General features: G+C 51.1%; 2 protein-coding genes across 6 annotated transcripts in view; one reads left to right on the top strand and one right to left on the bottom strand.

Moving 5' to 3' along the window:
• Adamts7 (ADAM metallopeptidase with thrombospondin type 1 motif 7) overlaps positions 1–9,357 on the top strand; it is a 36,866-nt gene extending 27,509 nt beyond the window's left edge. For 2 of the 5 annotated variants that reach the window (XM_028758928.1, XM_028758931.1), the window contains 10 exons: positions 156–400; positions 674–809; positions 1,158–1,284; positions 1,692–1,905; positions 2,336–3,586; positions 4,493–4,645; positions 5,008–5,181; positions 5,262–5,408; positions 6,216–6,378; positions 8,960–9,357. In XM_028758928.1, the coding sequence (XP_028614761.1) occupies positions 156–400; positions 674–809; positions 1,158–1,284; positions 1,692–1,905; positions 2,336–3,586; positions 4,493–4,645; positions 5,008–5,181; positions 5,262–5,408; positions 6,216–6,378; positions 8,960–9,117 (2,768 nt within the window). In that variant the 3' untranslated portion in view covers positions 9,118–9,357. Of the gene's footprint in view, positions 1–155; positions 401–673; positions 810–1,157; positions 1,285–1,691; positions 1,906–2,209; positions 3,587–4,492; positions 4,646–5,007; positions 5,182–5,261; positions 5,409–6,215; positions 6,379–8,959 lie in introns of all 5 variants that reach the window. The other 3 variants (XM_028758930.1, XM_028758929.1, XM_028758927.1) reach the window with 3 other exon arrangements.
• A 1,881-nt stretch (positions 9,358–11,238) lies between these two features.
• Tbc1d2b (TBC1 domain family member 2B) overlaps positions 11,239–20,712 on the bottom strand; it is a 68,449-nt gene continuing 58,975 nt past the window's right edge. Inside the window, exons 11-13 of the mRNA XM_028758922.1 lie at positions 19,089–19,274; positions 17,152–17,273; positions 11,239–14,415 (exon numbers count right to left, since the gene is read on the bottom strand). Coding sequence (XP_028614755.1) covers positions 14,220–14,415; positions 17,152–17,273; positions 19,089–19,274 — 504 coding nt within the window. The 3' untranslated portion in view covers positions 11,239–14,219. The remainder of the gene's footprint in view (positions 14,416–17,151; positions 17,274–19,088; positions 19,275–20,712) is intronic.

Genomic DNA, 20,712 nt, shown 5'->3' on the forward strand with positions numbered 1-20,712 from the left:
CAATACCTATATATTTTGGGGGGAGAGGGGACTCAGAATCCTGAGCTGATTGTGGAGTCGTTGGTTTCAGCAGCAGAGCAAGTGCAGGCAAGAAGGTGGGGGACAACTGACTGATTAACCCCAGGGCCCAAACTCTGTACAACCCCTGCCCACAGGGTATGTGGATGTAGGGCTGATCCCAGCTGGAGCCCGAGAAATTCTCATTGAGGAGGTGGCTGAGGCTGCCAACTTCCTGGCCCTGAGGAGTGAGGACCCAGATAAGTACTTCCTCAATGGCGGCTGGACCATCCAGTGGAATGGGGACTACCAGGTGGCAGGCACTACCTTCACCTATGCACGGAAGGGCAACTTGGAGAACCTCACATCCCCAGGCCCCACCAGTGAGCCTGTCTGGATCCAGGTGCCTGCCTCTCAGAGCCAGGAAGGGAGGAATAAGTGGGGTTGGTTTCCAAGATAGGATATAAAGGGGGAACTTTAGGGCTTCTGTAGGATCTGATTCTGGGCTAAGCTTAGCTGCTGGGGTCTCTGAGTCTTGGTCTCAGTTTTCTCATCTCTAGAGTAGGTCTCTAGTACAGCTCAGTTCACAGAGGTAGCTGGAAATGACCCTAGGGGCAGGTGCTAGGCAGATGGAGAGGATCCCCTGTGCTCACAGGCCCCCTTTTGCCTGTCCCAGCTGCTGTTCCAGGAGAAGAACCCTGGGGTACACTACCAGTATACCATCCAGAGGGACAGTCACGATGGAGTCCAGCCACCTGAGTTCTCCTGGCATTATGGGCCCTGGACCAAGTGCACGGTCACCTGTGGCACAGGTGAGATTCAACACTGGCTGAACCCTTTGCTGAACTTGCTCATGTGAGATCACAGTAATGGCCACTGCGGGTCTTTGAAGTGGGTCTTGTTATTTATTTCCATTTTACAGAGCTAAAAGGCCTAAGCCATCACTAAGAAGCAGCAGGGTGGGCCACCTAGCCTACAGTATAGGGAAGCCTACAGTATAGGGAAGGCTGGGAGGGCAGTGAGAGGAGGCTATGGAGGCCTGCCTTCACCCTGACAGAGGCAGTGGGACCCTGTTTTGTGAGTTCTCTGCAGAGAGGTTGTATGTATATCTCTTGAGCATCCTGGTGCCAGGCCCTGGCTGAGTTCTCCATGGCTTCCAGGAGTGCAGAAGCAGAGCTTGTACTGCATGGAGAGGCGGGCCGGAGTTGTAACTGAGGAGCACTGTGACCCTCTAAATCGGCCCGTTGACCGCCAGAGGAAATGCAGTGAGGAGCCCTGTCCCCCCAGGTGAGCTTACTGTCCCCAACCAGAACTCCGATTCCTAGGTATCCTGCTCCTGCCTCTGCAGAACCCTGGTAGCTCAGGAGAAGAGAGGGTGGCTTCTTTTTCTAAGTCCATGAACCTATCTTGGCCCTGGAGTGCACTGGGCAGCCCGTGCCAGCCTAGATGCCCTTGATAACTCTTCTTTGGATCTCTGGGTACCTTGTCCAGGTTCCAGGGGGTAAGGGAGGTAGGAGTGAAAAGGGCTCTGCCACTGGGCTTCAGGGACTTGACTTGCTGGGGATTATCCTCCGTTCTGGTTTGTTCACACCCCAGTGGCCTGGAGCCACGTATGCCATGGCTATCTTTGCTCATGAAACTTGCTCATGATAGGTGTTAATGTCACACTGTCACCACTGTGTGCCCTCTACCAGGTGGTGGGCAGGGGAGTGGCAGCCGTGTTCCCGATCCTGCGGGCCTGAAGGCCTCTCTCGCCGGGCTGTGTTCTGCATACGTAGTATAGGGCTGGATGAGCAGCGTGCCCTTGAGCCATCTGCCTGTGAACATCTTCCCCGCCCCTTGGCTGAAACTCCGTGCAACCGTTATATAACCTGTCCTTCCACCTGGGGTGTGGGGAACTGGTCTCAGGTTAGTGCAGAAGTGAAAGGGGACCTGCCTCTGGTACTACCATCACCTGGAATCCTTATTGTTTGGAACCTGAAGTGGGAGGGAACCTGGAGGGCATTCCTGGGACAACACTGTTCTCAGAGCCTTGGGGGTCGGGGGTTCATTGGCATGCTATGACCATAGGCTACCATCTTGAGCTGAGCATGGCCATAGAGGACTGTCTGAGACTTCTGTCACTATGACACCAGCAGTGGGCAGGCTCTGCCACCATGCCCCAGCTTTCCCAGAAGTCCCATCCTGGCCTGAGCTGTGACCTCCTTTGCAGTGCTCTGTGACATGTGGAGCTGGCATTCGGCAACGAACTGTCCTCTGCATCAACAATACTGATGTCCCTTGTGATGAAGCTGAGAGACCAATAACTGAGACCTTTTGTTTTCTGCAACCCTGCCAGTATCCCATGTACATAGTGGACACAGGTGCCTCTGGGAGTGGCTCCTCCAGCTCCGAGCTCTTCAATGAGGTTGACTTCATCCCGAACCAGCCGGCCCCACGCCCTTCCCCAGCATCCTCACCCAAGCCAGTCAGCATCAGCAACGCCATTGATGAGGAGGACCTGGAATTGGATCCGCCAGGGCCTGCGTTTGTGGATGATTTCTATTATGACTACAATTTCATTAATTTCCATGAAGACTTGTCCTATGGGTCTTTTGAAGAACCCCATTCAGATCTGGTTGATATTGGAGGTTGGACAGCACCACCTCACATCAGAGCCACTGAACTCCCCTTAGATACTCCAGTGTCTACTGCAGGGGCTCCTGGAGCTGAGGGAGAGGACATTCAGGGATCTTGGTCTCCTAGCCCTTTACTCAGTGAGGCTAGCCATTCTCCAACAGTATTATTAGAGCAGACCTCTGTGAACCCCTTGGGCAATTTCTTGACTGAGCAAGATTCTCCCATAGAGGCCCCTGAACTTGGGTTCCCCAGCTTGCCCTGGCCCCCAGCTTCAGTTGATGATATGATAACACCTGTTGCCCCTGGAAATCCTGATGAGTTGCTAGTGAATGAAGATAAGCAGACCCAGCCCTCCACTCCATGGTCTGACAGGAACAAGCCTTCTAAAGATGGTAACTCCTTGGGTCATACATCAGCTACCCTGCCCAAAAACCCTATCCCCACACAGCCCTCTTCAGCCTCCATCAGTACTACCCAAGCATCTTCAAATCCTGATGTGGTAGAGGTGTCGACAGGATGGAATGTGGCCTGGGACCCTGTGCTAGAGGCTGACCTGAAGCCTGTACATGGTGAGCTGCGACCCACTGTGGAGGTGGCTTCTCCACTTCCTCCCATGGCCACTGTGCCAGACATCTGGGGCAGGGACAGCCCTCTTGAACAAGGAACTCCCATCTTTTCAACCCCAGAACTGAGCTCACAGAACCTAAAAACTCCAGTAATGCCTGGGACCTTGCTTTTGACAGTACCAACTGATCCAAGGAACTCGGGACCATTGGGCCAGCCTCAGACCCCTAACCCTGAGGGGACCCAGAGCCCTGGGTTGCTGCCGAGACCAGCTCAGGAGACTCAAACTAACAGTAGCAAGGACCCTGAGGTCCAGTCTTTGCAGCCCAGCCTAGTGGAGGATGGCGCCCCTGCAGATCTGCTGCCTGCCAAGAATGCCAGTTGGCAAGTAGGAAACTGGAGCCAGGTGAGTTGTACAGGGCCAGGGATGACGGGAAAGTTTGAGTAGGACCCTGGGACTCAGTTTTGAGCAGAGCAAGACACAGCCTTATTCATCCTGCCTTCCTTGGAGAGTGGCATAACAGTTCCTGGGTTGAGCCGACTGACAGCCATGGTGGGCCGAGGCTCCACAAAGCAGGAAGAGTATTGCCTTAGCTCTCATATAGTCTTGAGCATCAGTTTCCCAACTTTGAAGTAGAAGTGAAATGAGGGCCTTCATCTGCTTGAGTCTTGAGTTCTTCTTAAAGGGCTATTCCTAGGCCACACGGAAGGATTCAGAAAAGTCAGTAGCAGCTACAGATTAAGCGCCTCTGCTCCCAGCATCCTCACACTGGCCTGCGTGCCCCAGAAATGGGACTCATACCTTAGCTAGCTGTATGGGTAAGGAAGGCTTCTTTCCATGGCTCCCAGACCCAGTCCTGCCTGGGAGGGTCTGGCAGGTTTAGCAGAGGCACAGTAGGACTCCTCCAGATGTTTCAACCATTGTCACCCTTCAAAGTCTCTTTGGTTTAGGGAATCCCATAATAGTCTGAGTTGTAGGGGGGAAAAGATGGCCAGTTCTCCCGCTCTAGATTGTCATTGTAAGAAGTCCATAATCTGTAGGGAGAGAGGCAGGTTGATAGTCCTACTCATTTAACTGTGTGGATTAAGGGCCTAGACTTTCCTGGTGAGAAACCACAGGATGGCAGGGTAGGTAGGAGGGCCTAGCGGGCCCTTGGGAGCAGGGATAGTTAACTGCTGGTGACATTTGAATTTTCTTTCACAGTCTTCTTAGGAGGTGGGTGGAGGGGTCTGTCTTGCAGATAAAGATGCGGTAGGTTTGAGGTTCTGGAAGGTGAGGGGCTGCCGGGCTTACAGTACCTGTGGCCCACAGTGTTCCACCACCTGTGGCCTGGGCGCCATCTGGAGGCTAGTGCGCTGCAGCTCTGGCCATGATGAGGACTGCACCCTTTCCAGCCGGCCCCAGCCGGCCCGCCATTGTCATCTGAGGCCCTGTGCTGCCTGGCGCGCGGGCAACTGGAGTAAGGTACAGAGGGAGCCCTGGGTCCATGGCTGTGGTTTGAAGACCAGCAGCAGGGCAGGGTGAATGTCATGGCACCGTCTGTTCTCTGATCTTATCCTGTCCTCACCCCTCTTGGAGCTCTTCATTCAGCACGGCCTGGCCCTGCTTGCGTTGCTGTCTGTCTTTTCTCTGAATTAGCACCATCCACCACTGGACTCTCAGCGCACCCTAATTCTATCCCCTGGGGTTGCCACCTGGTGTCCAAGTCTTCTGGGATGCTTTGGTCTAGGCTGAAAGGTTTAACCCTGCTGCACAATAAGCCTCAATGAGTTGTGTTGCTTACATATGCATACGATGTGTCTCTATGTCTATACTTTGCTGTCTAGTGTTCTCGAAACTGTGGTGGAGGTTCCTCTACAAGGGATGTACAGTGTGTGGACACACGTGACCTCCGGCCACTGCGACCCTTTCACTGTCAGCCCGGGCCTACCAAGCCACCCACCCGTCAGCTTTGTGGGACCCAGCCCTGCCTCCCCTGGTACACTTCCTCCTGGAGAGAGGTGAGGTCTGGGCCTGGGGAAGTGGGGACTGAGAACAACCTTGGACCCTGGCTCTACCTGATGCCTCTCTGTTCTTCCAGTGTTCTGAGGCTTGTGGTGGTGGTGAACAGCAGCGTCTGGTGACATGTCCAGAGCCAGGCCTCTGTGAGGAGTCGCTGAGACCTAACAACAGCAGACCCTGCAACACCCACCCCTGCACACAGTGGGTGGTAGGGCCCTGGGGTCAGGTGAGGAGGGTTGCTTCTGGGGAAGAACTGGGAGCAATCCTTGACAGGTAGGCCCTGGTCCTTTGAATGAGTTGTTGAGTGTGTACTATGTGCTGGTCTCTGTGGCCACTAAATAATCAGTAGTGCTCTGACCTAAAGGGGTCAGTGTCGCTAAAGGGAGGGTTAAAGAGAACAGCAAGTTCTGAGCCCTGAGGCAGGAATGATGGAGTGTTCAGGGAATGGAGCAAAGACCACTGTGGCTAGGGATGGGATGGGGTAGAGAGAGGCCCCATAGGGCAAGGCAGCTTGCTGCTGAGCCTATTGGGTGCTGATTGGTTCAAGAACCTCAGTGAATCATTGTCTGACTGGCTGCTGAATGACTCTAGGCAGGTGCTTTGCCTTGCTGGGCTCTTTTTTTCCCCTTCCTCTTTAATTGGGAGCAGCATGGAGAAGAAGTGGAAAAATCTGAAGCGCAGAGCCTGTATCATGTCAGCACAGATTAAACCCGAGAAAAGGCTGGCTCAGGGTGGGGACCACGCTGGAGACACTCTTTCTCTCTCTGCTTGTAGCACTCCTTCTGTGTCCAGGCACTATGATGCCTCATCCCATGGTCTGCCTTCTCTGTGCAGGCCTCTTGGGTGTGTTTTGCATTTCTTCTTACTCATATCTTGCCCTCATTGTAAGAACAGATGCCTCCAGTGATAGTGGGAGTCAGCACTAGGCTCTAGTCAGGAATGGCTTTCTGGAGAGGGTGGTGCTGTCCAGAGACGGCCAGTCCCTGACTGTGATGGCTGGTCCTGGAGACATTCTCTCCTCTCTTCTGTGCAGTGCTCTGTCCCCTGTGGTGGTGGTGTTCAGCGGCGTCTGGTCAAATGTGTGAACACTCAGACAGGCTTGGCAGAGGAAGACAGTGACCTGTGTAGCCATGAGGCATGGCCTGAGAGCTCACGGCCATGTGCCACTGAGGACTGTGAACTGGTTGAACCCCCACGTGAGTGTCTCCTTACCCTTGGGGATGATGGGATAAGGGGAGAAGGATGGCTGGGAACTAAAGAATCATCTAGATGTTGGTTCCAGGACAGCTGCTGTTCTGTTTACAGTTGGCTCAAGCCCCATGGTCACTGTAACTGGGAGGCCACAGGGTGCCAAGGTCCAAAACTGGGAATCAGCCAAGGGAAATCCCAGCTACTCAGGTATCCTGCGGGCAGCTTTATTAGCCCTAGGGAGTGGAGGGAGCATCCTGACCTTGGTTGTGGCAAGCTTTTCTCCCCTGGGGTCCTAGTCCCCACAGTGAAGGGAAGATGTTCTTGGGCTGTGGGCATTTTCTAGTCCTATGATAACTGTCTGGAGGGGCTACAGGAAGGACTCCTTCCCAGGGTGCTCCTGCTGCTGTTGCTGACGATTATGGGCTTCCTGGCCAGCCTGGCCATTGTAGAGGAAAGGTCTGAGCCAGAGGTGGCTCTGGAAATCACCTCCTTCCTGAAGCTCCAGCTGTCCCCAGCAGTGCTGAACACAGGAAACAGTGTGGCCCTTGAGTCACATCTGGGTACCTGCTCACCAGCTATGTAGTCTTGGGCTCTATGTGCCAATCTGGATTGTCATTTCCTCATGCATAAAGGGGCTGTCAATCCCTATTCTTGTAATAGGAGGATCTGCGGGTGAAGGACTCAGTATTGCCAAGGCCTCTCCTTAGTGAAGGCTAGGCCACTTTGCTCCCTCCCGCCCATTTTTGGCAGCCATTACTGTCCTCCATTGCAAAGGCATGTGGAGTCTGAGGCCACCTCTGACACCCAAGGGAACCCAAGAGCTTGCTTGGCATTTACCTACTGATTTGATGCACCTGTCCCTAGGACAGTCTATGGGTGTCAGCCCCGAGCTTTGTACAGCCTTCACTCTCAGCAGCTGGTTCCTAGTGGTACTGGCTCAGGACCAGAGCAGCTACTGCTCTGCCATCCTGCCCTGAATCCCATTGCCTCAAGGTGCTGGAGGAGACGTCAGCCTGGGTTTGTTAAGCCATCCCTGCCTGTTTCTCTCATCATCTCCTTCCATCTATCCCACAGACTTCTAAGACACTCAGCACAAGCTAAGCTGGGTGATGTACCACAGTGCTTGCCTTTGGGGCTGATAGTGCCTATGGCTCTTCTGTTTCTCACACTAAGCTCGGGCTTGGTAGGGAATATGGTAGCTATGGTCTCAGGTGGTGCAGATAGGGAGAGCGCAGGAACTGAGGCTCTACCAGAAATAGCCTGGCTCAGGAGGCTGTGTGCTTGTAAGATCTCCAAGAGGAACGGAGAGGGTAGACTTAGTAGGAACTCCTGGAAGTGACTAGGCTTCTCCCCAATGTCCATCCATGTGAAGAGCCTCCTCAGCACCCCGCCTCCGGTCCCCGCCCCCCACCCCCGCCCAAGTGAAGGGAGCCATTCAGGGAAGACTCTTGGATTGCAAGCCCCAGGAGCTTCCAGGATGTTTTGATGGTTTGTAGGATTGTTCAACAGGACATTTGGAAATCCTGGAAACTCCAGGGTGTGTGATCACTGTGGCAAGGCAGCTCACGTGCCTAGTCATGTGTCCTTCCCGTGGAGGTGGGGGGCTGTTATCAAAAGGAAACCTTCACTCAGTGCTTAGGCCTGCCAGGAGGTCACCCAGGGGACTAGTGTGACAGTTTGGAGTTGCTGCCTAAAAGATAGGGTGGAGGGGCTCATCTGCTGCCTGTGCCCTCTGCTGCACCTGGGGATGTCCCAGACCAGGGCCCAGCTGCCCTCCTGTTCTTCCTCCCCAGGGAATCTGCAGAAGTAAGCAGGGGTCTGGGCAGCTGTGGCTTCAGCGGCAGCAACAGCAAAGCAGTAGCACTGGGAGGAAGGCCAAGGGTCTGGAAGCAAGCCACTTTCCAAAATAGCTTTCACGAGAGAGTCAGCCAGGCCTCAGATCCTGACAACTAGGGCTTAAGTAACTTCCTCCCTTGTACCATCTCCAGGGGCCTGACCAGCCTTTGGTTCCTACTGATGATCTTTGTGGCCTTGGCCCCAAACAGGCTGTCCTGCCACACAAAGGTTCAGGGTGAACATGGTCCACATGAGGCTAAGAGGGAGTGTGTTGGGCAGTACAGTGATGACAGCAAAGGCATGTGGGACCAATGGAGGTGGCAGAGTGTACAGTGGATGCATATTGACACAGTGCCTGAGATGAAGTGCTGGTCCTGGTCCTGTCCAGTTCCAGGGGTGAGCAGGGATAAAGATGGGGCTGAGAGGTTTACATCACTGACCAGTAGGCTCTTGGGTATCTCCTGAGGTGGTAAAAAATGGGGTCTTTGAACTTTTCTTCCAGAAAGCTAAAGTCCCAATAGTGTTAGTAATCCAAGGGCAAGTGAGGCAGGGACAAGAGTAGAGATCTGGTGTTCTGATTCTAGGGCTCTCCTTTAGAAACTGGGTTTCTTGTTGGCTGCCAGTCTTCCTAAGTCAATAGAGCAAGGGGCTTTTCAGTTGAATCACTGGATGACAGAGTGTGGTTCTGAAGACCACGCCCACCAATTCTAACCATGCCACTGCACCTCTTCTCCTCTCTTCTCCTTCAAGGTTGTGAGCGGGATCGCCTGTCCTTCAATTTCTGTGAGACGCTGCGCCTGCTGGGCCGCTGCCAGCTGCCTACCATCCGTGCTCAGTGCTGCCGCTCCTGTCCCCCACCCAGCCGTGGTGTCCCTTCCCGAGGCCATCAGCGGGTGGCCAGACGATAAACCGAGGCCTGGCATACACCAGCGCACATCCGAATGCACAGACTGACCCATGACACACAGACCTCAGTGCCCCACCACAGGCTGCGGTGGAGCCCCGCTCCTCGTGTCCTAATGGTGCTAACCCCACCCCTGCACAACGGCAGGCTGGGGATCCCCTGTCCTTTCAGAAAAGGTATTTTTTTATTCTAACGGGTTGCACATTTGTTATTGTTTTACATAAATGAGTTATCTACCCTTTCAAAGTGGTTTGGTCTTGTCTTTGGATTTGGAGACTCCCCAACCTGACCCCTACCTACTTCTCTTGTCAAATGGCTACTATTCTGTCCCCTGTTGGAGCCACAGCACACAGCAGCTTCTCTGTTCCTCTGGGGGCAAATCAGCATAGCTAGCAGAGGTCAGGCAAAGACGCCCAGTGTAGACACACAAGGTCCTGAAGGGAGTGGAGGTGGCTTCTAGGGAAGGTGTATCTCCAGAGGGTTCCATGGTGTGAGCAGGAAGGTCTTCTTTGCAGGGGGTACAGGTTGGCAGAGGTCCAGGGAGTCCTGTTCACTGTCCCCGATCATTCTTCACCTCTGCCTATCTTCCATGAAGGTCCTCAGAGGCCTAGGTTCCACAGAAATGGGGCATGTGCACTCAGGCAACAGGTTGTCTTGTCTCCCATGGGGACTACCTGTGGCATGACCGTAGGTACAGCTCAGATGTGCTACCTGAGAGCAGCTCAACATGCAGGTACTTTGAAGAGGACCCTGGTTAGTGACAGGGATAACTAAGTTTTCCTCTCAAGTTTGGCCCCGTCGACCCCTTCCTTCTAGCTGTGAGCTGTGAGAGTCTTCTGGAAGGCATTATGGCCTCCAAGTTTGAGGCCCTGAAGTTCTGGGAGGGCACCTGTCCCATTTTATTTGCCAGAGTGAGGTGTTTGTGGAAGCATGAAGGCACCTGGCCACTGAAAGTCACTCCCTGAGACTATCAAAGGGCATCAGAGGGTGGACCCAGTCAGTGCTGCACCTGTCTTGTGACTTACACTACCTAGGAGTGGGTAGGATGGAGCAAGGGTTGGTGCTCTCAAGAGTAAAGGTGTTTTCCTAGCTCTGGGTTCCATATGCCCCTGCCATCTCATCCTGAAGTTGAACAGGTGAGAAGGTCACAGTGGAGGGAAGGGACTGGTCCAAAAGTACAAGCCTAGGAGGTACAAGCCCAGTCTAGCTCTTGAGCCCTTACTTCCTATTCTGGGCTCCAGAATGGAGGCTATACACGGCTTGGTCAAAGTCAGCCAATCTACCAGGTCACTCAGGAAAGCAAGTTGCTGGTGGCTTGTGTGCATCCAAGCACTACCATGCTGAGGTATTGGGTATGCTTCTTATTTGTGTCTGCAGCAGCCCTGTGGGCCCAAAGAGGCCCTAGGGATCTACTTTGAGTAATGGCTTCCTATAACTTTGCCTAATCCACTCCTCATGGCAACTCCTCACAAAGATGGGAGCAGAGCCATTTCTGTGCTCCAGACCCATACACAGCAGGGACTGGCACTGTGGCAGGGCCCTAGGGTCCCTGACCCAGCTCTGGCCTCTGCCATTACTATAGTGCTGTGTGGTCTCAGGAGCTCCCCACAGCCTTGCTGATTAAATCTATGTCTCCCAAAGACCAGCAGCAGTGTAATAGATCCAGGCCTACACTGATGAGTCCTGGTCAAACTCCCCTCCCCCTTGTTGGAAAGACATTTGGTCCTAATCATTCTTGGTTTTTTCCAGAGATGGCTGGGGGAGTCCCTAGTGGCAGCTGGGCCTGAGCTGTCCACACAGACAGGAGGCAAACAAGCCATGACTCAGGCTGGGCACACACAGCGAAAGGGTACCTATCTCCCAAGGGGTGGGGTGGGTAAACTATTCCAGATACAGGCAGCATTTCACTTGTGGCTTCAGCCTCTGCCCATAGATGAGCCATGGTACTCAGGGCAACTAACCTCTCAGCCTACCAGTGCTGAGAAGGGCATCCTGTCTCTCCTATCCTAATGGGACTAAGGGAAGAGATATAAGAACCAACAGGCTCAAACTGGAGAAGGCCCTCATGCACACCCCATACCACAAGACCACGCAGAGGCTTCTGTCACAAATGACTACAACTATCTTTCGAGGCAGAATGTAATACAAATTAGTTTATTTCTTCCTTTACAAGTCTAACATTTAACTCAAGAATGAGCACAGAAGCTGCTGTGATATAAAAGGATGGTCACTTGGCAGTGTGCCCTCAAGTCCTCCAGTTGCCCACAGGAGGAGAGCCTCATACACTGGGCTCGCATCTAGCCTCTGTCTTAAAGGATTTTCCTGACCAGCCACTCTCCCAGGGGTAGCTGCATCAGGACATCACTGTACTAAGTGAGAGGGGCTTGTGCGGTAACATAGCTAATGAGACCTGACTGGGTATTGCCCAGAGTACTTCCATATCAACAGACCACAGCTAACAGACACCACATAAGTAAATGCTGACCAGTACTGCTGTTTGGCTGTCATCATGGCTAGAAGTAGCCCGAGGCTACCTGGGTGAGCAGAGGAGACGTGAAGGTCAAAGCTAAGAAGAAAAAGTGGCACAAGAGGGACCTGCAATTTGGGAGCTTGGGCTGATATAAATACATACAGGGGAGTTGTGCACATAAAATAGAACTTGTTATATAAAAGTTGTACAGAATCTAGAAAAACCTTAATATAAAATAGTCTATAAAAATATAAAATGTAGTGAAAATATAAAAGTATCAACAGTTGGAATATTGGTAAGTCCCACCAGATGGGGTGCTGAGGGCAGGGTGCTCCCCTACTGTGGCACATGCATTTGGACCCACATGCTGGGGGCTGTGCTTTGGGTTTCTCAGCCCACAAGGCTCACCAGGCAGGAGCATGGGTTGCATGCTGGGTAAAGGTTCAGATGAGAAGCAGCATGAGGCAGTCCCTGACATTAGGGGTCCCTGCCATGGTGGCTGGTAGAAGTCTGGAACCTCAGGAGCACTGGAGGGTAAAGATGGGTCTCAGTGATGAGAGAGAATGGGAGATGATAGCCCAGCCACTGGGGCTGTGCCTCTGGGATGAGCCTCTGTCATTTTGTCTCCAAACTGGAAAGAGGGCAACCATTCCTTCTCAGCTCTGCAGACACGGAGTCATTTATTCCACTGAGGAGCCTCTAAGTGTGCATTCTCTTTGGGACCTCTTGAGACTTTTACCTGGGCACTGATGCTAACTGCCTGAGAAACTAATGCTGTCTCTTGGGGAATGGCAGAACAGGCCCCCACGCATACTGGAGATTTTTCTTTTCATCGCTAGGATGGAACCCAGGGGCCCCCCATGCCAGGCATATGTTCTAGGCCATGTCCCCATCATCACCAGGTGCACAGGACAAAAGCAACCTACCACTAAGAGAACATTTACACCAAATACACACTTGGTCTTGCATCTTCTGGTAGGAAATGGACATGGCAACTGAAATCAGAGCAGCTGGAGCTGAAGCATGGGGCTCCAACCCTACCCTACTGCACCTCCTAACAGCTGTCCCCAAGGCTGACAGCTGACATTTCACAGGGGGTGGGACATCTTCCAGCATTTGGTTTCAGGGAGGCCCTGGGAACAGCAGTGAGACCACTGCCCAGCTCCTGACAGCTTCCTGAAGAAGCTAGGCCACAAACCACCATCCCAAAGACATAATGATGACATTTTTGATATCTGAAAATAGACAAAGATTATTGGCTAAATATTGAGACCAGCTCCTTTTACATGGTAATAAATGAAGCAACTTTTAGAGAAGTTAAACATAGTCTAGATACTGAAAAATGGACTCAGCCACTCAAGTGCTAGAAGGCAAACAGCAAAAACAGGAAAACGGGTCATGGAAAAAGCGCTTCTCGACACTGTCTTGCTTCACTCCTTAGTCTGAGTGTGTTTACACTAAGGATTGTTTCCAATTTTTTTTCCAGGTAGTGTAAAATAGTCCACTTAAGGCTGTTTCCCTTGTGTTCCAATAATACTGTATAAGATGTTTTCTCATGACAGACACCCATCAGAGATGCTATGGGGTTGAGCAAAAATCACCTTTCTTGTTCAGACCCTCTCTGGGCTTCAAGAAGGAAGTCCCCAGAGTCTGCTATGCCAGAGGCCACAGTGGCCCCAGATTCCTGTTGGGTACAAGGATGATCCAGGCAGTGCAGAGACTAGAACTCATCACTCTCGTTCTCAAGGAAAGGTGCTTCCAGATACAGAAAGCTGGCATTCAGCCCCACTCCTCCCCCTTTTGTTGGTTAGGAGAGATTCCAGAGCCCTAGCCACTGTCATCCAGGAGCCCACAAACTACAGATCTGAGTTTCCCATGTTCTTTTATGCAGGGGTGGGTCTACTGCAAGGTTCCTTTGGAACTCCAATCCAGCCACACTTGGAGAATGGCATCTACAGGTCAGCTCCCAGCTAGAAGGGCTTTCCACAGCAGCTCTTGGAGATGTGCTAGTCCCACTGCAAGCTGGGACAGACAGCTGGCAAACAGCTGGCAATGAGAAGCATGGGGGCTGCTGCAGAGCAGGGTGAGCACTCCAGTCTGAAAGGCTCATCCAGAAGTGACTGTGGCTGGCTGGGCCACCAGCAGAGGGCTCCCACGCTCTCTAGGGAGGCCAGTTCTATGCTTGCTTTTTTAAGAGGTCCTTCTTCCGATGGTGACCTTTTGTCCCTGGAAGCAGCCACATTGCAGCCCCTTGTACATTCCTCCACAGTGCTGCCCTTGGATAAAAGGAAAGAGCACAGGAAGATGTGGAACACAGTTTTTGCAGGGTGAAACACACACAACTGGCAGATGCTGTAAACAGGCCCTTGGAAACAGTCACCTGGTGAGTCACCAATCAGGTAGCAAGGATATGATGCATTTGACTGAATGCCATGACATGGAAATGGCTGTAAAGCCACCGGACTCCTGCTCCCAAAGGGAGATGAGAAGGTGCAGCTAGCTTTAGGACATCTGTCCAGCAGATGCCCAGAGGCTGTAGATGTTACAATCTGACAGCTGGTGTGTAGAGATGTGCCTTTGCTACTTTTGGTTATGAAGGAAGACAAGAAGAGCAGCATCCTAGGGTGAGGATTCATTCAAGTGTCTTCCTCCTCATCGCTAACTAGCTCGCCTTTGTCAGGGCTAGTGTCCCGCTCACGCAGGAAGTCCTCTCGAATGGCCTCCAGCTCTGTTAGCTCCAGCCGGACCTTCTCCAAGTGGTAGGCTCTCCGGTTCCGGATCTGGCGTAGGGGGAAGGGGTTTAGGTCCCCAAAGGAGATGCTGATCAGCTTCCTGGTGAGACAAAGGACAGAGATAAGCATCAGCAGAGTGCTCAGAGAACTGCCTAGAGACCAGAGAAGGCAGTAAGGGACATGTGCCGAGTGATGGGGGAATGTCATCCTGGGAGCGCAGGCCTATCTTATGCAGAGAGGCAGAAGGTACAGTGAGCTCAGAATCCATTTTGACCTGATTCTTCATCTGCACACTGGAAGCAACAGAGGTGTACTCCATATAGTCCCTACATGTGGTAGGCACTAATAGCCTGGTGTTCACTTAGTCATAGCAGGTGTCAACGAGTATGAGTCTTCAGGAAAACTGTACCGATCCCGCTGGACTAGGCATGGTAATGACATCAGATCCTGACATCAGATCTCATCTGCAGTATGACCTGGGCCAAGATACACTCTACAGAGGTACATGCATCTTTCACTGCACCAACAGACAACAATGTCTTAAGTTTGTAATACTTCAGCTACTGGACAATCTGTAATAAAAATAGAGCTAAGGACTGTCTGGATGTTCTCAGGCACTCATGGGTCAGTTGCACTGGTTCCTGGGTATCACGAAAGACAGAGCTTCTCCTATGCCAAGGGGCAGACCACTTCCCAACCGATTCTGCCAGGCCCATGGTCTTGCTTCCTGACAGCAGGGGCTCATTCCCTTGACAGGCCATGTGTGGCGTCAACTCTGTTTAGCATAGGTGTATAAAGGATACAAGTCCCTAGGATTTCTCATTTTTATATCTGAAACAGCTTCTCTTGTAAGGAAGTGAAAAGGTAAGACTGGCCTGCTTTCTTTATAAGCCAAGTGCCCTATGTGTTCTAGGACAGGCAAGTACTGGAGGTTAAGGTAGGCCTGATAATGCCCAGCTGTTGTCTCAGGTCCAGCTTTGTGAGCAAGCTAGGGTGTGTCGCTGCGACTAGAAATCAGGAGTCCACTACTGTCCTTTCTCTTACGTGAGCCAGAGGCTCTGTAAGCCAGAAACCCTATCCCTTGCTTCAGAAAGTGAAAAAGGGGGTACAAAATTATTAATTTACTCCTCTAGTTGGAAAGAGCCAACTGCAACATGGCCCAGGCTGCATTATAAGTTAACTCAGACACTGCCCTTGCATGCTCAGCCTCTCATGGACCCCAAGAAGTCTTACCAAAGCCACCAACCAGTTCAATCTTGCATCAACCAGTGTCTCATGAATGTACCTGGCTATGGAACCCCTGACCACTTTGTAAGACCTATCTACTCTGTGGAGCTGCCTCTCCACAGACAGCTAGTACGGGAAGCCCCTTACAATACTAAACTCCAGTGTGGAGGTGGGACAAGGCACCAGCAGCCTTAGCAACTTCCCAGGTGGTGGGAGGGTGCAGGGCAGGGGGAATGGGAACTGGACCTCAAGCACATATTGGAAATTCTTGGTCTGTGACCTTGACTTTCTAAAGCAAGGGGAAATACACCCTGAGCCATTCACCAGGTGGCGCTGTAGGATCAGGCAAGATGGGAGCTGCCTTGTTCTGTCCAATGGTGACAGGAAGTAGAGGAGGAGGATTTGTCTCCAGGCAGCCCTGATATCCCCCTTAAGACTGTCTGGAACCAAAATGCTCTCAACAGTATCAACTGTCATGTGGGAATGCATTCAGTTATTCTTAATAATCTTGACCACTGTGCTATGAACACAAGCCTCACTCTAAACCTTTCATCTGTCTTGCACAGCAAACATCCTCAGATACCCTTTGTCACTGCACACAAAGCTGGTTAGTCTTAGTGTTAGCACTAAGCCTAAAACCATCTTGAAAACATACACCCCAAGAGAAATATCATGAAAACAGTGACGACCTCCCGGAGACCTGGTATAGCTTCCGCCAGCCACTTCCGCTGCCAATGTCTACCCCAGCTGCCAGAGCCAGAGCAACCACCAATTGTGGCATAGTGAAAATGGCAGCCCAGACAAGAAATAACCATGTGGTTCGAGGTGTGTGTATGTATACATGTGGGGAAATGACTCATGACTCTTCCAGATGTTCAAGCTAGAAAACTAGGGTTCTTCCAAATTCAAAATCCCCAGTCGTCTCCTCTTCCTCCCCCTCCTCCCCCTCTTCCTCTTCCTCCCCCTCCTCCCCCTCCCCCTCCTCCTCCTCCTCCTCTTTTTCTTTGCATTTCTTTTTTTTTTTAACTGCATATTTTATTTACATTTCAGATGTGGTCCTGGAGACTTCTAACAGTCACTGTCTACTCTCCCAGGGGCTGGTCCTGCCCCAAAACCTCTTATCCTTCAGTGACTTTCCACTGTTTAGAATAAAGCTAAAATTCCTGATCACAGTCTTAAGGAGCCAGCCTAGGATGTAGCCATGAGCACCAGCACCCTGGCACAAGCTTAGTGGCCCCTCCCACTGTCCCCAAACACACTCCCAACACCTCTGTGACCCGAGGCATCCCTGTCTGGCACAGCTTAGGTTTCTTCATCACTACATGGACCAGGAGAGGCTTGTTCCTCTCCTGATCCTCAAGTTCAGGGCTGTCTTTTATCTACCATCCCACTCCTGTAACAGGCTCTGCCCTGTCAGAGACAGAGAGAGCTTTAGGTATGGAACCATTGCTTTCAGTTACTGGGATGTACTCATTGAATAAAGGACAAAACCAAGTTCATCTCTGTTGTCAAATCATTGGAAGGCCAAGGCCCTTCCGTTTTCTTTCTCTAGGAAGGAGTATCACAGCATCCTGGACAGCGCTGAGTCTGAGGACCCCTGTGGACTCACCTGGCATCGAGGATAGTCCGAGTGAAATAACGGAGATACTTGAATATGGACATTGAATCTTGTAATTTCAGGATCTCCTCTTCCTTGTATTTAAAAAGTGCCAGGGCAAAACGGAAAATAACCTGTGGGAAAGCCAGGGAAACTGTAATTGAAGATACACTGTGGCTACAGACATGAGGCTGGACTCTGAAGGTCTCCCTGGGGCTGGCTAGAGGAAGTATCCCAAGGGCTCTGCCCTTGGGCAGACACCTGAACTGTAGAGTAACTTCCAGGACTGGACAAGGCCTTAGGTACAGGAAAACAAATGCTTGTGGTTCCTGACAGAGATGTTTACACCAAGCAAGCCGCATACTCAGTAATCCGCCTGTTGGCGACCCAAACTTTCTATGCAACAAAGAATACACACCCACACACCAGTTTTTTTTTTTTTTTTTTTTTTTTTTGGTTTTTTGAGACAGGGTTTCTCTGTGTAGCCCTGGCTGTCCTGGAACTCACTCGGCAGACCAGGCTGGCCTCAAACTCAGAAATCCGCCTGCCTCTGCCTCCTAAGTACTGGGATTAAAGGTGTGCGCTACCACTGCCCGGCCTAGACACCAGTTTTATGTAAAATCAAAACCTGAACAGCTTTTGACAGAAAATGTGAAGCTGCCAACTCCAGAGTCAGGCATAGTCTCGGCTGGTGAACGAGTCTGACCAATTTTTCAATATGGTGAAATAATCAGTGGATTTTGCTGATTTGTTTTTGGGCTACTCTGGGCAAGTATAGGGGTGAATGAACTCAAGTTCAGGCAGCTTTGGAACAAACTATTATTTCCACATCTAAGAGCCCTGAATGGCTGCTCTAGCTACACATATCATACTTAGAAAGTGGCATTTATAGGGTTAAATTGTTAATAGTTCTCTTCACATACTCACCTGTGGCCCAATAGGAATAGTGTTAATGATCCTGGTTGAGAATTTTTTATATTAATGACAAATTAGACTGTAAAAGTGGTAATGCCTTGTGTTAGACATTGAATCTGCATACAGGGTGATCTATACGCTCCACTGTAGAAGGCCCTTTTGAGTGGCAGTCTGGTGTTAACCCAATGCTACCCATGGACCAACATTTGATCTGGCAATTCTAGGGGACCTCTATAATGCACTTGCATACATGCAGAGAGATGAAAATCTCATGAGAGCTGGTTGCAGCTTGTTCTGAAGCAGCAAGAGATTGGAAACAACCAATGCGGCCACCATCAGGGGCTTCGTTGTACAAGGAAACTCCAGCAAGTTATGAAACAGGTCTTATATGTGCTGACACAGAACTAGCTCTAAGACGCAATGAAGTTCTATGCTTAAGAAACATGGAAGATAACATATAAATTGAGGAGAGAGATGTTTTTCAACTATATATCATTAGTTATATTTAGTTTTTATTTTTACTTAACTAAAATTATTTATTTGGTGTGTTTATATGCTTGTGTGTAGAGGTCAGAGGAAAACTTGCAGAAGTTGGTTGTCTCCTGCCGACATATAATTCCAGAGATTAAACTCAGGCTGTGAGGCTTGTTGTGCTATCCCAGCAGTCATTTGTTTGTTTATTTCTGGTGTGCTGTGCTATGGTATAGTGCAGTATTAGGGAGTAGCTGGAAGGCAGGGTGAACCTAGAGACTTTACATGAACAAAGCAAGTGCTGGACCACTAAGCTCCTGAGAGTTATGGAGTTTACTCTGTGACAGGATCTCCCTGTGAGCTACCATGCCTAACTTCACACTGAGGTTCGGCATGGATGAGCAAGTAACTGCTGCTTCCCAAGGCCTGTAGGGGCACATTGCAGGGAGGTAAAGTTGGTGCTCTGGTAACTTCACAAGTTCCAGGAGTTATCAGCCACTCTGCCACTACTGACACAGCCAGTCACAGTCTGACAAGCGTGTGTATCTGCAGAGTCCACTCACCTTTGGTCCTTCATAAAGGAAAGAATCCCATATTTTAAAGAGGATGTCGCTGACAACGCTGTCCACAAATACCACCAGAAACCAGTTGAAGGTGATGAGGGTGTAGTCCACTTTGTACTGTTCAAAATGGGTGTGCAGTCGAGGCAGCTTCTCACTCATGAGGTCTCTGAACACCCGCTGGTCCACCTGGAGAGGGAACAAAGGGGAAAGGCCTGGGGTCTGCCAGGGCACAAAGTAAGCAAACCGGAACAGCTGTGCCACCCGAGAACAGAGGGTGGGAGCCCGTGGGGACATGCAGCAACACAGCTCTTTTGGATGTCCATGTGGGGTACATCATAGAGCCAGGTAGCTCTGTGGCCCAGGAGTAGCTGACCTCAAATGCTGCAGGGCCACTAAGTGTCACTCTCCCTAGGATATGGGGAGAAGTGAATAGTCTCCAGCCTGGAAACAGCTCCTGTACTCAGCATCTCATGTGGAAGCAGGCTATTGAAAAGAGCTGGTAGGTTGGTGTCAGCCTGCCGACACTCCTATGAACACAGCTAGTCTTAGATGCATGAGCGTTGAACAAGAACCATAACATTACTGCTCACACTCCTACAGTGAAGGCTTGACAGGGTGGCAGGAAGAACACTAGAGTCAGAGGATCCCAGGTGGATCCCAGCTCCAGTTTACTAGCTGGGTTTACCCACCTACAGAGGATGTTCTAAACAGCTCTGTACTCTTCAGGAGGATAGGTAGAGATAGCTGACTTACCTACTGTGTTGCTGTGAGCATTAAGAGAGACATGTAAACTACTGCTAGGCAGACAAGCCACAGGTGGCCATAGCCATTACGTGTTAGGTCAGGCAACCGGTTAGTGCTGCCAGTGCTGGGCAGAAGGCTAAGTGGGTTCAAGGATGACCTACAGGAAGGAAGAGCTGAGTGGGCAGCTAGACAGTTGGATTAGCATAACTGTGGCAGGGGTCAGGCTTCTAGGAAGAGGGCTGAGAGGCCACACCAAGGAGCTTTTCCTACTTTGTGTGTGACCCATACAAAAACATCTAACTAACTCTCCCCCGCCCCCCATAGGTAGCACAATGAAACTCATGCATTTTCTTCAAGTTTAATCAGTTTTATTTGACACATGAAAAGATTAATACCAATCTGTAAAACCAGCTTCTCTACCCACAGTCTGCAAACAGCAGAGGAGAAACATTTTAAGGCTTTCAGTAGGACACCCAAGAGTGAAGCCTATTCTCTAGGTCCATCCTTCCAGCTGCAACAGGAAGACTAGGTTGGACGGACGAGGCCCTTGGCCGAACTGATGAAAATGGAAGTGAGTGTGCAGAACTCAAAACTACTTTGCCAAAGGTAACTCTCCTTTGTGTGTGAGGAGAAAAGGGGCTCAGAACACCCCACTTCTGAGCCTGCCATGGAGAGGGCAAAGATGTGGCATCTGAGACAGGGCATAGGAGTGGACTGGGAAGATGAGAAGCAGGGGGTGCCCCAGGGCACCTTTAGGATGAGACCCCTACAGTGAGAGGTACAACAGCAACAAGAGGGTGAAGAGGAGCACAAAGCCAGGCCCTGGAGGCTCAGGCTCTGGTCTGCTCACACTGAGACCATGGGGTAGGACACCCTCTCT

The sequence above is a fragment of the Grammomys surdaster genome, unplaced genomic scaffold (genome assembly GCF_004785775.1).
Source record: "Grammomys surdaster isolate TR1022 unplaced genomic scaffold, NIH_TR_1.0 126248, whole genome shotgun sequence".
Classification (NCBI taxonomy): domain Eukaryota; kingdom Metazoa; phylum Chordata; class Mammalia; order Rodentia; family Muridae; genus Grammomys; species Grammomys surdaster.